At 37.0% G+C, this 19,585-nt stretch overlaps 1 protein-coding gene across 1 annotated transcript in view; it reads right to left on the bottom strand.

Annotated features, from left to right (window-relative positions):
• The window catches only part of fgd (faciogenital dysplasia), a 102,041-nt gene that overhangs the window by 37,879 nt on the left and 44,577 nt on the right, over window positions 1-19,585 (bottom strand). The window contains exons 2-4 of the mRNA XM_059333935.1: window positions 10,027-10,197; window positions 5,355-5,556; window positions 3,306-3,912 (exon numbers count right to left, since the gene is read on the bottom strand). Of these exons, the coding sequence (XP_059189918.1) occupies window positions 3,306-3,912; window positions 5,355-5,556; window positions 10,027-10,197 (980 nt within the window). The remainder of the gene's footprint in view (window positions 1-3,305; window positions 3,913-5,354; window positions 5,557-10,026; window positions 10,198-19,585) is intronic.

The following is a 19,585-nucleotide window of genomic DNA, read 5'->3' as shown; positions in this document are numbered from 1 at the left end:
AAGTAATCAACCAGGGAAGTTTCATGGTGAGATCAATTAATTAATTACACATTTGTATCATATTCACCTGCAGTGCAAAATGTAGCAAATTAAAAAAAAAAAATGTTTTAAAAGGTAATTTTCATAATTAATTTTTTCATTTTTGAGCCAGAAATATGTACTTCAGCAGCACTTACGAGCAGTATAAAGAAACTTTCAGGTTTAATTCCCATCTATATTCTGATTTTTTTTGCAGAGCGGTTTGTTTATATATCAGACATAGCCTAATTTATATAACAATTTATTCACCAAAACATGGTGAAAATGTAGTTTATGGGCTATTTGCTTTCACACTAGTGGAAAGAAAATATCCAAAATACACATTTAGGTGTTTATTTTACTACACTTTGTCTATTTGCATCTCCTAAATTCACTGAAAGTTAGCATTAGATAGTGCCTCTTCTGCATTTTGTAAAATATAGAAAAAATTGTAATGCAAATAAATTATTTTCTCACTGCAAGTAATCAACCAGGGAAGTTTCATGGTGAGATCAATTAATTACACATTTGTACCATATTTACCTGCAGTGCAAAATGTGGGGAATTGAAAAAAAAATATGTTTTAAAAGGTCATTTCATAATTAATTTTTTCGTTTTTTACTTTTTTCATACTTTGAGCCAGAAATATCTACTTCAGCAGCACTTACGAGCAGTATAAAGAAACTTTCAGGTTTAATTCCCATCTATATTCTGATTTTTTTTTGCAGAGCGGTTTGTTTAAATATCATATATATAATTTATATATCAATTTATTCACCAAAAGATGGTGAAAATGTAGTTTATGGGCTATTTGCTTTCACACTAGTGGAAAGAAAATATCCAAAATACACATTTAGGTGATTATTTTACTACACTTTGTCTATTTGCATCTCCTAAATTCACTGAAAGTTCATTTGCAAATATAAAATCTCAGGAAACTTGTCTTAATGTAAGTAATCAACTGGGGAATTTAGATCCTTTTCATCTGGAGACAAACATCCGTGTTATGTTGACCTACATGACACGCTTGATTACACAAACTCTGCCTGACTTTCTGCTGTCGAACATTATCTGTTTGTCTTTAAACATTCTCATTGTTTCATCTTCCTGTCATCACCACCAGAACAAGGTTATAATAGTTTTGGATTTTTCATTAGTTTTAGTTTTAATTTCGTTATGAATTTTTGTTTTCAAATTCAGTTAGTTTTAGTAAGTTTTTTAGTTTTAGTTTAGTTTTTATTTTTTTGAAAATGCTTAGTTTTAGTTTAGTTTTTATTAGTTTTATTGTTAGTTTTAGTTTTTTTGTAATGGGCTATGTGTTGGGTGCCAGATTCAAAGAGGTCATAATAAATGTTTCCTTTATTTCCTTTGGTTTATCATCTCAGCCCCAATAAGGTTATTAACTGTTTTGTATTTTGGTTCTAGTGTAAACATCCCAGTCTCAGTAAACATATTCACCATGTGTTGCATGTTCAAATAGAAACACTGAATTATGAATGAAAAAAGTTGACAAAAACCAAAACGAAGGACATTTCCACTATAATTTTAGTTAGTTTTGTAACCACAAAATACAGTTTCAGTTAGTTATCGTTTTTAAAAACTCTAGTTTTTTTATTTTTATTTCAGTTAACGAAAATGTTTTTTCAATTCTAGTTTTCGTTATTTCGTTAGTTTTCGTTAACTATAATAACCTTGCACCAGAATCTCTTCATTTTTTCAGCAGGCCAGCTTATTTTAAGACTACATTAGGAGCTCGGTGTCCTCAATAAAAGGACGCATTGACAGCACATATAGGCCAGGAGGAAGAGTATGTGCACTGCTTGAGGTATCGGTGTTGTTTACAATCAATAGTCAAACTGAAGGACAAGAGAAAAGTGAAACTTTAGCCCAGCTGTGGGGAGATATCCGTCTCTGGACTCTTTTATCCAGCAGCCATCACAAGCTCCTGTTACAGCGTTTGGGCAGGTTTTCATCCTTTTATGTAACGGCAGAGCTGCTTTTAGATACAAGTCAGTCACTTGTGACCGGCAAACTGAGGCTGTAACGCTGTCTAACATTTCATGCAGAAGTATTCTTTGAACCTGTTCACCCAGGCTGAGATAATAATAGACACACGCTACTTTTTTCCACTACATGAAAGACTGAACGTCTGAGATGAAGCTCTTAAACTTTGAGGATGTGCTCAATTTAATCACGCCGAGTAAATTCCTCAAAATTATCATGTAACATGAAATATTTTAAAAAGTGAAGGTTATACTACAAAGGGGGGAAACTGGGAACAACCTGGCTTTTAATTATGGTTGTCAGGTTTATGATTATGACTTAATGCAGCTATTCTCAACCTTGGGGTCGGGACCCCAATTGGGGTCGCGAGATGATTTCTGGGGGTCGCCAAATCATTTGTTTTAGTCTTTTTGGTCACTTAATGTCTTTTTTTGTTCATTTTGTGTCTTTTTTTAATCATTTTTTTGTCATTTTGTGTCTTTTTTTGTCATTTTGTGTCTTTTTTGATCATTTTGTGGTCAATTTGTGTCTTTTTTGGTCATTTTGTGTCTTTTTAGGTCATTTTGTGTCTTTTTTTAAATAATTTTTTTGTCATTTTGTGTCTTTTTTGTTCATTTTGTGTCTTTTTTTGGTCTTTTTTTGGTAATTTTGTGTCTTTTTTGATCATTTTGTGTCTTTTTTTGTCATTTTGTGTCTTTTTAGGTCATTTTGTGTCTTTTTTTTAATCATTTTTTGGTCATTTTGTGTCTTTTTGTGGTCATTTTGTGTCTTTTTTTTGTCATTTTGTCTTTTTTGGTCATTTTGTGTCTTTTTTTGGTCATTTTGTGTCTTTTTTGGTCATTTTGTGGTCTTTTTTTGGTCTTTTTGTGTCTTTTTTGATCATTTTGTGGTCAATTTGTGTCTTTTTTGGTCATTTTGTGTCTTTTTTTGGTCATTTTGTGTCTTTTTTGATCATTTTGTGGTCAATTTGTGTCTTTTTTGGTCATTTTGTGTCTTTTTTTGGTCTTTTTTTTTGTCATTTTATGTCTTGTTGATCATTTTGTGGTCAATTTGTGTCTTTTTTGGTCATTTTGTGTCTTTTTTTTGGTCTTTTTATGGTCATTTTGTGTCTTTTTTGATCATTTTGTGGTCAATTTGTGTCTTTTTTGGTCATTTTGTTTACTTTTTTGGGTGATCTGAACTGAAGCGGGGTTCGCGGAAAACATGCATGTTAAATTGGGGGTCGCGACTCAAAAAGGTTGAGAACTACTGTGTTAATGAAGCTCAAACATGCAGGTACTCACTTTGTGCGCCTCTGAGTGTGCGTCTGTCAGATAGCCAGTCTGTGTGTCTGTCAGAGAGTGTATTTCTCCACTGCTCCCTTCATCCAAGTCACTGTCCTCGTCCTGCGTCGAGTCACGCTTGTTGCCCAGGGTAACGCAGCACGACACGCTCTCCGTTTCAGTGACGCTATCGTAATGATCCTCCTCGTCGATGGCGTCCTCGTTGGGGAACACCTCCCCCTCCGCGGCGCAGGACGGGCTGTCGATGCCACTGTCCCGGTTGGGAATCTTCCCGTTCTGCTCCGAGGAGTCCTGATTGTCCAGGAGCTCGTGGGAGGAGCCTTCCTCCCGCTCCACGTCGTCAAGGCAACCGACGCTGTTGGTGATGTCACAGTCGTCCAGCGGGGCGTCGTCCGAGCCATCGATGTGCACCGACGCCAGACAGGAAAGTTCTGACACCTCGTGAGTCCGTTCTGAGGTGTCAAGTGCAAGTTTGTCCACAGGGGAGGAGTCTCCTGCAACCTGCACCGTGGCGTCCTGGCCGCAGGAGGAAGTGATGTCAGACGCAGTGTCCATTCTCAGACACAGGTGCAGCTGGGACCGTGGCACCACCCCCAGGATGGGGACCCTGGAAAATAAGAAATAAAAAACACTGTCACGCCTGAACTCATAGTGCTTTCATAGTCTAAAGCAGCTATTCTCAACCTTGGGGTCGGGACCCCAATTGGGGTCGCGAGATGATTTCTGGGGGTCGCCAAATCATTTTGGAAGTCAGCTCTGTCTCCACTGTGTTAATGTGTTCATGTCTTTTTTTTGTCATTTTGTGACTTTTTTGGTCATTTTGTTTCTTTTTGGTCTTTTTGTGTCTTTTTAGGTCATTTTGTGTCTTTTTTTTTTGTCATTTTGTTTCTTTTTGGTCATTTTGTGTCTTTTTTTTGTGGTCATTTTGTGTCTTTTTAGGTCATTTTGTGTCTTTTTTTGGTCATTTTGTTTCTTTTTTGGTCATTTTGTGTCTTTTTTTGGTCATTTTGTTTCTTTTTTGGACCATTTTGTGTCTTTTTTGGTCAATTTGTGTCTTTTTTGGTCAATTTGTGTCTTTTTTTGGTCAATTTGTGTCTTTTTCTTGGTCATTTTGTGTCTTTTTTGGATCATTTTGTATCTTTTTTGGTCATTTTGTGTCTTTTTTGGTCATTTTGTGTCTTTTTTTTGTGGTCATTTTGTGTCTTTTTAGGTCATTTTGTGTCTTTTTTTGGTCATTTTGTTTCTTTTTTGGTCATTTTGTGTCTTTTTTTGGTCATTTTGTTTCTTTTTTGGACCATTTTGTGTCTTTTTTGGTCAATTTGTGTCTTTTTTGGTCAATTTGTGTCTTTTTTTGGTCAATTTGTGTCTTTTTTGGTCATTTTGTGTCTTTTTTTTGGTGAATTTGTCTTTTTTGGTCATTTTTTCCCCTTTTTTTGGGTCATTTTGTCTTTTTTGGTCATTTTGTTCCCTTTTTTTGGTCATTTTGTTTCTTTTTTGGGTGATCTGAACTGTGCATGTGAGATTGTGTTCAGTGAGCGGGGGTCACGGACAACATGCATGTTAAATTGGGGGTCGTGACTCAAAAAGGTTGAGAACTACTGGTCTAAATGACCACTCAAAGAATTTTTACATTACAAGTCAGCATTCACCCATTTGCACATTGGTGGCCAAGGTTACTATAGTAACAAGTACCTGCCAAACAGGAATTTTAAACATTTACATGCACGCATCAGGAGCAGTTTGGGCTTCAGTATGTTGCACAAAGATGCTTTGACATGTAGACTGAAGGGGATTGAAGCATTGACCTTTGGACCACTGAGCCTAAACTGAGTCTGAGTCTTTATATGCATCATCAATAATTGTCAAAAGAGAAACTGTTATGCATTATCAGTCTTTGCCAAATGAAGAACTAATTAACTTTTGTTCACTAGGAAATGCAACTTCTCTTCCTACGTCAAAGTGCACATATCCACATTTCCGAAGCATTTGCAGAGCTAAACATTGATCTAAGAGGCAAGACAGACAAGATTTCTGGTTAAATTTCCTTACCTTGAATTCTCAAACCTCTCGATGAGCAGCCCCACCTTCTGGGCCTCTTTCTGTGGCTGTGCTGCCGAGCCAGGAGGGGTTAGACTGGGCTTTGGTTTAGGCGGAGGAGGGGGAGCTGGCAGAGGCCTGGAGGGGGGTGGAGGGATCCTCTTCGGTTTCTTGTCTTGCCCAAGAGCGAGCAGGTGCGAAGGTTTAGGGGGCACTACAGATGCAGAAATCCAGAAGAGGCAAGAAGAGCAGAACAAGAGAAAAACAAAAATAATCAGGTAACACGTAGAAATCCAAGTGAGAAAACCTCCATGGCTGAGTCCATGTGTGAAACCTGCTTGTTTCCTTGTTGAAAAAAAAACACAAAAAAAACTCAAAAGGGAACAAAATACAATCCAAAACTGTAGTAGTGAATAGTAGCGGTGTGTGTGAGACTAACACAGCTTCAACTATCTGCCTACTTCCTTATTTCAGAACAGGATGCTGAGACGAGCGTGTGCGTAAGTCACAGCGGTTCCAGTTAGATTGAAAGAAAGAAAAAAAAGAGACGGAGAAGTGACAAAGCGGTCTTTAAAATACACACTATTCTCATGCATGCCTTCACACTCTGGCTTTTCACTGTCTAGTCTGGATATTTGCATGCATTTTATTTTAACAAACTCTAATGTCTGAAACTAGGACATGTGACAATGTGTTACCGTTGTTAATTTAAGCACTTCCTCTGTGTCTGTTTGTGTCACTAATAGAAAAAAACAAAGGGCGGGCAGACTTTTCTTCATAAATGATTAACTCAAACCCTGATTCCAAAAAAGTTGGAATGCTATGAATAATGTATTAAAAAAACAATTCATTTACAAACTGCAATCTTATATCTAATGATCAACCTGTGAAACTTGTTTTGTGTAAATGCATACACAAATTATTGTATATTTGATGCATTCGGTTTTTATTAACATCTTTATACATTGTCCACTCTTTCTGAATCTGGTGTCATTGCTCCTGAGAGTGAAAGTGAAGATATTTCAGTGAGTTTAGTCACAGGTTCCTTTTGTCATATAATTGAGCACTTTCATGCTCCAGAATTTTCTGACCATAGCAGCTTTTCCAGCAACATTTTGAGGGACTCAGGAACTCCAGAGAGGAAATTTATGCTGTCAGCTGGGAAACACTGTGTATCAAAATGCACTGTTGTTATTTTAGTGTTGCATATAAATAAGGTAGCTATTTCTCCCTAGGGGAAAATAGGATATCATTAGATTATGTGTCTTTAAATACAATATTATAAAAAAAACTTCCTATAAGACAGAATACTTTCATCTTTAACCCTTTGATGCACAACATGGGTAAAAAAGGACCCGCGTTTATTTCCCCTGTTATTTAATGCTTGCTGTGTGTTTCTGTGCTATCTGTTTTGATATCAACTTATTTTATGATTGAATATTCTAAGTATTCTTTAAATATCTTGTTTTTGATAAAAACAGATCATTACTTTCATTTTGCTTCTAATAATTTATGAAGAAAAAAAGTTTTTTATATTATTACATAGCTAACTACTTGGCTAAGTAGCTTGCTAAGCTAACTACTTAGCCAAGAAGTTAGCTAAGTAGTTATCTTAGCAAGCTACTTAGCTAAATACTGAGCCAAGAAGTTAGCTAAGAAGTTAGCTTAACAAGCTACTAAGCTAAAAAATGGATATGGCTCATTTTTCACCCATGTTGTGTATTAGAAGAGTAGTGACAGACAAAGGGATTCTATTCAAAATAAATAAAGGAAAACATAAAAATTAGAATGTATGATGATCAAAAACAAACTAATTGAGGAAAACCTGGAATACTGAATGATGAATTATTGCAAAGATATAGAACATAAAAACTGTCGGGTCACTTTAGACCCATGTTGTGCATCAAAGGGTTAAAAGTCAATTAATATCATTTTTGGTTCATTATATATACTAACAACAAGGTCATGTTTTCAGTTTGGTTTTTTGGTTTGTTTGTTTGTTAAGTAGAATATGAAAAATCTAGTGGGCAGATTTCCATTCAACTTTGTCTTTATTCAGCTCCTCCATTATGAGGATTTGCTGTTTTTTGATACAGTTGGAAATTACATTTTCTTTGGGTTTTGGATTGTTTGTCAACAAAACTACCAATGTAAATAGGTCACTTTGAGCTATTTTTTCAGGCCTTTCTAAACAATTGTCTGACATTCAATGGAGAAAATAACAATGAGGTTATCACCCAACTATATGTGTTGTGATGATCAAATAATCATGAATAACAACCCTGAGAGTAAGTAGTAAAATAATGAGGTCGATCATTCTTTCGATCAGTGGCGGTTCTACACAGGGGCCTCCAGGGTCAAATTATTGTCAAATTAATAATAAAATGATCAATTTATAACAATGAACAATGGAACAATTCTGACCTATTTTTTGTTCAAACAATATCTCATTGTACACAAAAGGAACCAGAATGTGAACATTGTATAATAGTTTAACTCTGTGGAGTCTTAAAGGGATATTTTTGAATCCTTTTCATGTCTTTACGTGTCTTTGTAAGTCATTTTGTGTCTTTTTTGGTCATTTGTGTCTTTTTTGTGTCTTTTTTTTAGTAATTTTGTGTCTGTTGTTGTGTCTTTTTTTTAGTAATTTTGTGTCTTTTTTTGTTATTTTGTGTCTGTTTTGTCATTGGTGTCATTTATGTGTCTTTTTTGTGTCTATTTTAGTTGTTTTGTGTCTTTTTATGGTCATTTTGTGTCTTTTTTTGTCATTTTTATGTCATCTTTTATGTCTTTTTTTTGGTTATTCTGTCTTCTCATTTTGTGTCTTTTTTGGTCATTTTGTGACTTTTTCAAGACATTCAAAGATTTTGAATGCTTAAACATCATCTTTGCCATTTTTCATGTGCTAATGTGCCCCTCTGATTAAACACTGGCCCCTCCTTGGCCCCATCAGTAAAACTGGTCTAGAACCGCCACTGCTTCCGATAATCTTCCATCATACTTTAAATAGTTGTGAGCCACTTAAATATCGGGGCCAAGTCTGTAGTGTGATGTCCTACAACATTTCTCAATAATTCCCAAAACACAACACATGTTGTTCATATTTAGCATTCTTCAGATGACGCCCAAACATGAACACTGGGGAACCGCTGGCCTGATTTACAGCAGCAGCTCTTCCAGAGGCGACCTACTGAGCCGTGTGAGTGACAGAGCGAGGCCGGACAGCTGACACGTACCATGTTAGAGAAGAGTGTTTGTCAGAGCAGAATAAACGACAGCTCAATAGCAAGGAGTCTGATCCTGCTGCACCTTTCAATTATAACGACAGCCCCAATGTCAAACGTGGCCTTGAAAAGGGGGCCACACTGTGTCACAGTCTTTTAGAACCTGGTCTCAGAGGAATCTGTGGAATAGCCACGGAATCACTCAAATTTCCGTGAAACTGACACGGATTTGGCTACAATGCAAGTTAATGACAGTCATATCCCGTGGCTATTCCATGGATATTTGTTCCTATTGGTTTGTTCCAAGTCACGTGACTTTCAAGGTCCCGGCGGTCAGAACAAAAAACATGGCGGACAGTTCTCTCATTTTTAGTGAAAAAAATCAATATTTTGGCTTAGTTTCTGCATAAAAATGGATTTTGATCACATTTCTAGCGAGAAATATATGTTTTATTTTCTAAATATTCACTCAGTGAATGTACATAATCACTTTGTATGTTGGAATAGCCACGGGATATGACTGGCATTAACTTGCATTGTAGCCAAATCCATGTCCGTGTCAATTTTGTGTCTTCTGGTCATTCTGTGTCTTTTTTGATCATTTTTTGGGATTGTTTAGTCATTTTGTGTCTTTTTTGGTAATTTTGTGTCTTTTTTTTGTATTTTTGTGTCTTTTCTGGTCATTCTGTGTCTTTTTTGGTAATTTTGTGTCTTTTTTTAGTCATTTGGTGTCTTTTTTGGGGGGAAACTTAAGGAAATATGCTGCACGTTGAATTATGAGAATGAAGGATCCAGCACTTTTTTGGAACTTCCTATTGGTTTGTGTCCATTTTTAGTGAAAAAATCCATATTTTGACTTAGTTTCTGCATAAAAATGGATTTTGATCACATTTCTAGCGAGAAATATATGTTTTATTTTCTAAATATTCACTCAGTGAATGTACATAATCACTTTGTATGTTGGAATAGCCACGGGATATGACTGTCATTAACTTGCATTGTAGCAAAATCCGTGTCAGTTTCACGGAAATTTGAGTGATTCCGTGGCTATTCCACGGATTTTGAGTTAAGTGAAATCTGTGGCTATTTCACGGATTCCTGTGAGACCATGTTGGTATTTTGCCTTGAGGTTTGCATACATTTTATTTTAACAAACTCTAATTTCTGAAACTAGGACATGTGACAATGTGTTACCGTTGTTAATTTAAGCACTTCCTCTGTGCCTGTTTGTGTCACTAATAGAAAAACAAAGGGCGGGCAGACTTTTCTTCATAAATGATTAACTCAAACCCTGATTCCAAAAAAGTTGGGATGCTATGAATAATGTATTAAAAAACATTTTCATTTACAAACTGCAATCTTATATCTAATGATCAACCTGTGAAACTTGTTTTGTGTAAATGCATACACAAATTCTTGTATATTTGATGCATTCGGTTTTTACCATGTTGGTATTTTACCTTGAGGTTTCTGTGCGGTTGGCGGTCTGGGTGAGGTGGAGGGCTGGGGCCGGGGTTTGATGGCAGGCCTGTCGTGACATGGTCTGGGGGTCGGGCCTTTCTTCACCAGCCGTGGAGAACACAGATAGTCCACTGATCCGCACTGGTACTGCAGAGAGGAGGCAGGCAGGTCTGGAGGAAGGAGACAGGAAGAAAGACAACATCAGGTAACGAGATTCATGTAAACACACATCCACCAGCCGGTGTAATCCTGCTGCAGCGATGCAGCGGCGTGCAGTGATAGCGTTGGAGGTGCATGACCTTGAGATCAGTGTGTGTTTCAGGATGTGGCCCTCGGACAGAGAGCGGGTCCGGCCGGGACCAGAGAAGCTCTGCAGCATCGATCCGGACACCAGGCCTGAGGCTGCATATTGGTTTCTCTCACTCTCTCTGATAGGCCTGTATCTGATTGACTGGATCTAATCTCCTCTGGACACTGTCTGTAAATAGAGTGTGTGTGTGTGTGTGTGTGTGTGTGTGTGTATGAGAGAAAGTAGCTTAATAATGCAGAATTGTGTGTGAGCCAAATCAAAGATGAGTTTCCATTGGACGTTGATGTTTTCTGAGTCTAATTCTGATCGTGTCCCTGATTTTGGTTTTATCAGTGTGACCTTTACCTTTATATTTAGAACAGGGGTCTCAAACTCAAATTACCTGGGGGCCGCTGGAGGCAGTATCAAAATGACCAAAAAAGACACAAAATTACTAAAGAAAGACACAAAATGACCAAAAAAAGACACAAAATTACTAAAAAAAAGACATAAAATGGCAAAAAAGACACAAAATGATTGAAAAAACACAAAATTACCAAAAAAAGACACAAAATAAATAAAAAAAAGACACAAAATTACTAAAAAAAGACACAAAATTACTAAAAAAAGGCACAAAATTACCAAAAAAGGCACAAATTACTAAAAAAAGACAAAATTATTTTGAAAAGACACAAAAAATTACATTACATAACATTTCCACTTCTTCCAGTCACAACAACATGGCAGATAATAAACGCTCCGGTAGCAGCTACCTTTCTTTTTGTTAACGTCGTCATAGAAACAGGTGAAACAAAGCTCCAGCTGGAACAATAAAGGGACCTTCCACAAACAACACGGTAAAGAGACATTCATATAAAACTCACATTAAACTTTCATATCAAGGTGGGGGCCACAAAATATCGTCATGAGGGCCGCAGTTGGCCCGCGGGCCGCGAGTTTGAGACCCATGATTTAGAAGAACCTGAACTGTTCCATTTGCTTTTACTAGCTTAAAGGGTTTACAGTTTAAGGCTGGCGATAATTTACATATTTCTTTTTGGCAACAAATTCCTAGAAATAGCCAAACCCAAACCCAAGCACTCAGCTCGTTTGTGACTACTGAAGACATCTTGAACCTACAATAACTGATGTTTTGGGACAGCCGAAAAAAATTGTGGACACAAACTGACACATCATCAACTTCCTGATAAAACTACTATTAAAAAAATGATACATATATTTCGACCATGGCGAAAAGAAAGAAAATTCCATGGCACACAAAATAGGATGATTTTTTTCTTATTTATTTCACTACTGGTATGGAAAAAGCTTGAACACATATCAAAACACGGTTGATTTTTTCCCCCTGGGGTTATTGTTTTATAACTCCCATACTTTAATACTATATTGATTGATATTTAATGTGGAAATGATATTGCTTTAAACACATGGTATTGACAAAAGCATCAGTCAGAACTTTTGACAACCTTGTTGCACTGTACAACAGTATGACTAACGTAGATCATGTATTTCTTGGGGACTATTTTTTCAGCTGTGGGTTGAGTCTGCTAGCAAGAATTTACACCACCAGGACAGTAAATTTGGGACCACACTGCAAGAAAAGTAAAGTTGGGTGAACTCAAAATTTCAAGGCAACAAACTTCGATAAAATTTTAAGTTGGACAATTAAACTAAATATTTAAATTTTTGTTTTTGAGTTTGCTCAACTCTGAATTTCTCTGGTATGATTGTAACGCCGCTATGAAATGTCAGCTAATGTTGCGACCACAATTTTGAGTTAGCATTGATACGCTAATGGCTACTCTTGTAGCTGTAACAAGTAGCGCCGCTAGCATCAGTTAGCTGCTAGCATCAGTTAGCCGCTAGCTTTCGCTAATGACCGAATTTCCCAACAAAGAAATAAGAGTTATCAGAACTATTGTCCCTTGTTGTGAACCCCAACTTAAAGATATAAGTAACAACAACTCACCAACTTGTTTTTGAGCAGACAACTGGCTTCCTTTGTTGTGCTAACTTACATTATTGCCCTAAATGTCAATAATTTATATTTCCAAGTTTTACCAACTTACATCACTGTTTTAGGCCAAAAAATACAAGTTGGCTTTTTTGCAGTGCAACAGCTTCTGTCCTTTGGCCACTCATCACTTCGGATGAGGAAAAAGTCCTCAGAAATTACAAAAACCCTTAAAATGATTATAGTGAAAAAGGAACATCTCACTGAGTGCAACAGTGTGGTTCAATGGTGTGTTTCAGTTGTTTCTAGATAACAATAGATGCACTATATATGGCTATAACAGGCTTAAGCTACACAGGCAATGCATGTCAAGTCAAGCCTTTCTTGTTAAAAGAAGTCCACTCAGAATATCTTCCGGTTAGAGGAAGTGATGATAAAAGTGGTGAGAAAACAAATTAGGCGCCAATTATGCACCGAAAAACATCTACAGTATAGTTAACAGCAAGAAAACCAACAAGAGTTAAACCATAAATGCATTTCCATTCATGCTCCAGCCAAATGTTTGTACTATCTATTTTTATCCAACAAACATCTAAAATATAAAAGATGAAGTAAACACTGTTAAATCCCAAGAGTTTTGAAAAAACTGAACACTGAAAATGAGTCCAGTCTAGTCAAGGGAAAGGAATCCAGCTTTTGCAACAATAATGATGCTTTGTGAGTGTTTGTTTATTCCTGTATTCGCTCTAAAAACGACCCATTGTGTGCGGATACAGTCCCGTGCCTCAGTAGATTATGTTAATAACTATGCAAACTGCAGCCACACATGTCTGTTCCTTCAGGCTCATGGATTCGTTCTAGTCACCCCAACTCTTTCTCAAGTGGATTACAGCCCAAAATTGCACCGAACCCCCACTGGAAAACCCTGGCACATCTAATTTGGCATTTTTCAGCTGTGCTGCAGGCAGTGGAAGGAGAGAAATCAGTCGGTAATGAGTCCTGTTACGCTGTCTGCCCCATGTGGCACACTGCAGGCTTTCCACCAGCTCTGCACCAGCAGAATAAGAGCAGGCAGGGGGAAAAGATGAGCCTTGCAAACAGCTCTCTGAATGTTGAATTGTGGTTTTCTCCAAAAAAGATAACAAATCCGACAATATGAATGTTTTAAACTCACTCCTGCTATCTTTGAGGTTGGTCCCTGACTCAACCCTCCAGTTCTCTCTGATTTAGAGACGGTATTAGCAGAGGAAACGCTTGACCTATGATCAAGTGAGCAGGCATGAAAAGCCGAATGACTAGTGAAGAACTCTGTGACCCAAGACTGGCTGGGGTCGCTGCTGGGAAAAACAAACAGCGGTGAAAGAAGGAGGCATAGGGGCTGGTACCTATGGAAACTCGGTGTAACCATGGTTTCCTCAGAGCAAAACCTGGCCCTCATGTGAAAACGCCTCACACCAAACAGGAACTTGACGACACAGCAGAGAGAGGAGCTGACACTCACAGTTTTTCTTAATTAAAATCTCACAAGGGAGACACATCATCCTTCACCAGAAACCGAGAAATAACACAATGAAATGAAATAAATGAACAAGGAAATCAAATCTGTGATTATTCATTAAATATTGACCTAAACAGCTTCTAATCAAACACAATACAATAATTTAAAAAATAGCTGTAGCTGGTTTATTACCTTGCCTCCAACTGTTCAGTTTCACATATCCAAAGTCCAAAGAACAAGCAGACAGAAGAAATCTTCCACACGTCCCAGTCAATATGAAAAGAAACCCAGCCCTCCCAGTTTGCCAAAGTCCGCATGTGCAACTGAGACTAGCCTTTGTGGCCAACAAAACACACACACACCCTAAAAAAGAACTTCAAAGCAAAGCCCTGCATTATACACACACACACACATTCACCTATCCTTTATTTCCCAGGTGTGTTCAAGAAGCTGCACCTGTCTGTTCACCTGCCAAACCTGATACAAGTTCCACCTCCCGGAGCCAAAGTGACGTGCATGTGAGTCACTGTGGAGCCCAGCGTACAGTAACTCATTAGACCAGTAGTTCTCAACCTTTTTGAATCGTGAACCCCAATTTAACATGCATGTTGTCTGTGACCCCCGCTCACTGAACACAATCTCACACGCACAGTTCAGATCACCCAAAAAAGAAACAAAATGACCAAAAAAGACAAATTGACCACACAATGATCAAAAAAGACACAAAATGACAAAAAAATGCACAAAATGACCAAAAAAAACCCAAAATTACCAAAAAAAGGGAACAAAATGACCAAAAAAGACACAAATTGACCACAAAATGATCAAAAAAATACACAAAATGACCAAAAAATACACAAAATGACCAAAAAAAGACACAAAATGACCAAAAAATACACAAAATGACCAAAAAAAGATACAAAATGACCAAAAAAAGATACAAAATGACCAAAAAATACACAAAATGACCAAAAAAAGACACAAAATGACTTAAAAAAAACAAAATGACCAAAAAAAGGAAACAAAATGACTTAAAAAAGACACAAAATGACAAAAAAAAGACACAAAATGACCAAAAAAGACACAAAATGACCAAAAAATACACAAAATGACCAAAAAAAGATACAAAATGACCAAAAAAAGATACAAAATGACCAAAAAAAGACACAAAATGACCAAAAAATACACAAAATGACCAAAAAAAGACACAAAATGACTTAAAAAAAAACAAAATGACCAAAAAAAGGAAACAAAATGACTTAAAAAAGACACAAAATGACAAAAAAAAGACACAAAATGACTTAAAAAAACCCCAAAATGACCAAAAAAAGGAAACAAAATGACCAAAAAAGACACAAATTGACCACAAAATGATCAAAAAAAGACACAAAATCGCGACCCCAATTGGGGTCCCGACCCCAAGGTTGAGAACAGCTGCATTAGACTACACCGCTCTCCCAAATCTGACTATAAGCAAAACAATGTTTGAGTCAGTTCCCTAATTGAATTGGACTCTGTGGGATCCAAGAGATGAAATTAATATTGTAATTGTGTCATTTGAAGAAGGCTTTTGTGAGAACACACAGGAGAACACTGATCTGAGCTCATTAATTTCTTCTGCTCAGTTTCAGTCACTGAAGGACAATTAGTCAGGAATAACACAGTGGAGGACATTATCACCACCACACCCTGGAAGGCTCTGGCTAACAATGACTTTGTTTCCCTGCTGTAACAATTCCAGTTACTACTAGTCACTAATACATGATACCTTAAATTAGGCCGAACAGGTAATAAATAACCTGTCGATCGTACCTGTCAGTCACAAGAACAGATGGTTTGGGTTGTAACCTGAAATACTAGATTACAGTGAACTTCTCAACACAGTGAAGGGCTGCTGTGTCCCTCACTCACAGAAATATTCAGATACTTTCAGGTATTTGACAGCGACATACTGGGAATGTAAAGACACTCTCGTCTTCTCTCTTTCTGAGTGAAAAGCACACGATGGCCCCAACAAAACTGTGATGTCGTCACAAGAGAAAAACCCTGAGGAATCCCTGTCTTATGTCACTAACAGCAGCAACATAAAATGTGATTTTTAATCTTTTTTTTACTTTCAAAACACTATCATGCTCAATAAAGAATTTTAAATGTTGCAAATGTGCATTAATTTCAGAGTACACTGAGACATTAAACTGCATCATTTTCAATTAAATTCTGGAAAAGTTGGTGTGTTCTAAAACTTTTGACCAGTAGTGTACATTTAAAAAAAAGAAAGATACAAAATCGAATCAATTTCCTTAACAAATAGTGTGCATAATTTGCTTACGTTTCATGGCAATAGCCAAACTAAAACTGGCTTTTAATCAAGTTTAAGTGGACATCTTGCAAAAACAAAATCTTATTATATTTTTAATTTATTTTATTCTATTGTTGCACTGTGTTTATGTATTTTAGTATCTTAGTTTTTACCGTATTTCCTGCAACTGTGATATCTGTACAGCACTTTGGTCAACCCCGGTTGTTTTAAATGTGCTCTATAAATAAAGTTTGACTTGACTTGACTTGACTAAAACAGAAGCTGTTGTATAAAAACAAAAACACACTTTGGAATGAATTATTAGCTTGTCCTCTGTCTTTTTAATAATAATAATAATAATAATAATAATAATACATTTTATTTGGAGGCACCTTTCTTGGCACTTAAGGTCACCGTACAAAAGGATAGAAAAGAGCAATAGCAACAGCAATAAAATACAATATTAGTGGCAAGTTAAACTTGCCACATCAGTAGCCATTTTTAAAAACAGATTAAAAACCTCTCTTTTCTCTACAGCATTTGGTTGAATTGTGTGCATGTGTGGTTGTGGGAGTGGGTGCACATGTGTGAGTAAGTAAGTGTATATGTGGTGAATATGGCATGGCTTGTCTACCTGCACTCTTCAATTAATTTGTAATCGATTTGTTTGATTTTTCTGTGTTTTTTGTTGTTGTTGTTGTTTTAAACTGTAATTATGTGTATTGTGAAGCACATTGAGTCTGCCTTGTGCATGAAATGCGCTCTATAAATAAAGTTGAATTGAAATTGAATATAAAATGCAATACAATACAATACAATACAATAGACATATTGACATATTGGACAGGGTAAAAATCATCAAAGGGAACAGGCAGTTTTAAACAGATATGTTTTGAGTAGTGATTTGACATTTTTGTGACACAAAGACTCAAAAACACACTCACAAAAAAATTTTTCCCCAACCTAGCTGGCTGTCAGTCAGCGTCAGCCCTGAGGCGACCCCTTCAGAGTCATTTATTACCCATCTTCCCCTGAGTGCAGTCCTCTCGCCCCAGTGATGTCTGGGAGACGGATCACTCACATTCAGCAGAGTCTCCCCAGTCAATCAGGCCTCCTGCCCTCCAACCAACCCCTGGTGAGGCAGAGCTGACAGCCCCGCTCCCATCACCACCACCACCCGCCCATTCCCCACCAAGACCTGAATCCCAATGACATTCCTTCTGAGTGTGGCACCTCATTATTCCCCCATCACCATGAAATCCCCCAGCCTCTGTGCCTGCATTACCTGCCCTGCTCCTCTCGTTCTGTCTGAGTCTCTGCTTCGCTCTCTTTCAACTGTATTGATCTGGTTTCTCTAGTCTGTTAACCTGAAAGACTGAGTCAAAGTCAGACAGTCTCTCATCTAATGGCTCTTCGATTTATAATGGCTACACAGCTTAAAGTACATGTTCACAGTCAAGTTTGGCCTTCTAGAATAACTCCTTCTGTTCACAGAAGCAGCACTGGGGATTTTATTGCCTCATCAATTGAAGCACGTGAGGAGAGGATCTTTTAATGGCCAGCATGAAGAGAGGGCACTCAAAAAAACTGTGAACTTATCCTTTAACTGTCAGAAACACACACACACACACACACACCCACACACACACACACACACACACACTCGGCATGACTCGATATTGTTTTTATTTACAAGATAAGAAACACAGATTTGAAGAGGTGTGGGTGTCCTTAATGGACTTTCTCAAGCAACAGTAGATTATATTTATCTGTAAGCCTATTGAGTGTAACAATTATTATTTTTTATTATTTGTGGTAATTGTTTTTTTATATTTATGTACTTTTTATTTTATTTTAATTTCAATTTATTTTATCTTGTGTGTATGTGTTTTCAGCGGGGTTTGCCTGCTTTTCATTGTGTGGCTAGTTTGGTGAGTGTTTATGTGTTTTGTATGTTCTTATTGACAATTAATAAAAACAGTGTTAAAAAAAAAAGATAAGAAACACAGAGTGAAGAATCTAGAAACCAAAACCAAAACAACAGCCAGAAGACAGATATGATATTGCGATATTAACAATTTGCAATATGCTCAGTTTTGCAATAACTCATATCAATATATCTTTGGTTTTCATTGCAGCAAAATGGGATTATCCAGCACACAAACTGAACATCACAGTTAAAAAACCGGTTATAAAATTTGCATATTTCTGACAAACTGAACATTCGTATGAAAGTCCGATTGTGCAAATCGAATGCAAATGATTGTGGAGTACCATACTGGAATTTTGAACAATGCAACTTAAAGTTATGTAGCCCCTTCAGGGATTTGGAAATAAATTAATTGTACATTTAAAAATGAACAAACAAACCAAAAAAAAAATCCTCTTTAGTTGGACTGAACCCCCCCGCCCCCCAAATTCATTTCATTGTATCGATTTTTCCGGCCACCTCTATTAAACTCAAACTCCAAATCCATTCTTCTATCCACTGGACGCAGCCAGTCTCTCCCTCCCTGTGCTGCAGGAGACCTTCATAACATTCTGACCTTGATCTACTTTTCAGTTATCATCTCAGTGGTTAACCTTCAGCCAGAGATACACAAAAAAACACAAATACACGGTCGCTTTTTTACCTCTTTATATTAAATGATTGTGACAATGTGATTTATCCTTGACAGATAAAGTGTATATCTTCTCTAAACTTTAATAATTAATCAATCTCTTCCAAATATATCACAATGAAAATGAAACGACTATTAACAGAGGATTGTGTCTGAAAACAAAAATGATTCCAGCTTTATTATACTTTTATTTACTGGTTTTTACCCAGCATGAGACTCACTATGTTTTAGTTGTTTTTATTTGTTCTCTGTTTTTATTGTTGGTCTGTCCTGCCATGTACACCACTTTGTATCAGCTATGGCTGTTTTAAAGGGCTCTATAAATAAAGTTGAGTTGAGTTATGGGCAACGGTGTACTAAAATACACATTCTTTAAGTAAGTACATCAGAAGTAAGCGACACAAAAGGCAATTAAATTCACCATACACACTGCAAAAAAAGAAAAGTTGGGTGAACTCAAAATTTCAAGGCAACAAACTTCGATAAAAATTTAAGTTGGACAATTAAACTAAATATTTTTAGTTTTTTTTTTGAGTTTGCTCAACTCTGAATTTCTCTGGCACGATTATAACGCCGCTATGAAATGTCAGCTAATGTTGTAGCCACAATTTTGAGTTAGCATACGCTAATGGCTACTCTTGTAGCTGTAACAAGCAGCGCCGCTAGCATCAGTTAGCCGCTAGCATCAGTTAGCCGCTAGCATCAGATAGCTGCTAGCATCAGTTAGCCGCTAGCATCAGTTAGCCGCTAGCATCAGTTAGCCGCTAGCTTTCGCTAATGACCGAATTCCACCGCTTTCCTGCATTTCACAACAAAGAAATAAGAGTTATCAGAACTATTGTCCCTTGTTGTGAACCCCAACTTAAAGATATAAGT

This window comes from Centropristis striata, chromosome 5 (genome assembly GCF_030273125.1).
Source record: "Centropristis striata isolate RG_2023a ecotype Rhode Island chromosome 5, C.striata_1.0, whole genome shotgun sequence".
NCBI lineage: Eukaryota > Metazoa > Chordata > Actinopteri > Perciformes > Serranidae > Centropristis > Centropristis striata.
Note: the sequence above shows the minus strand (reverse complement) of the source record. Positions and strands in the feature narration are given on the sequence as shown.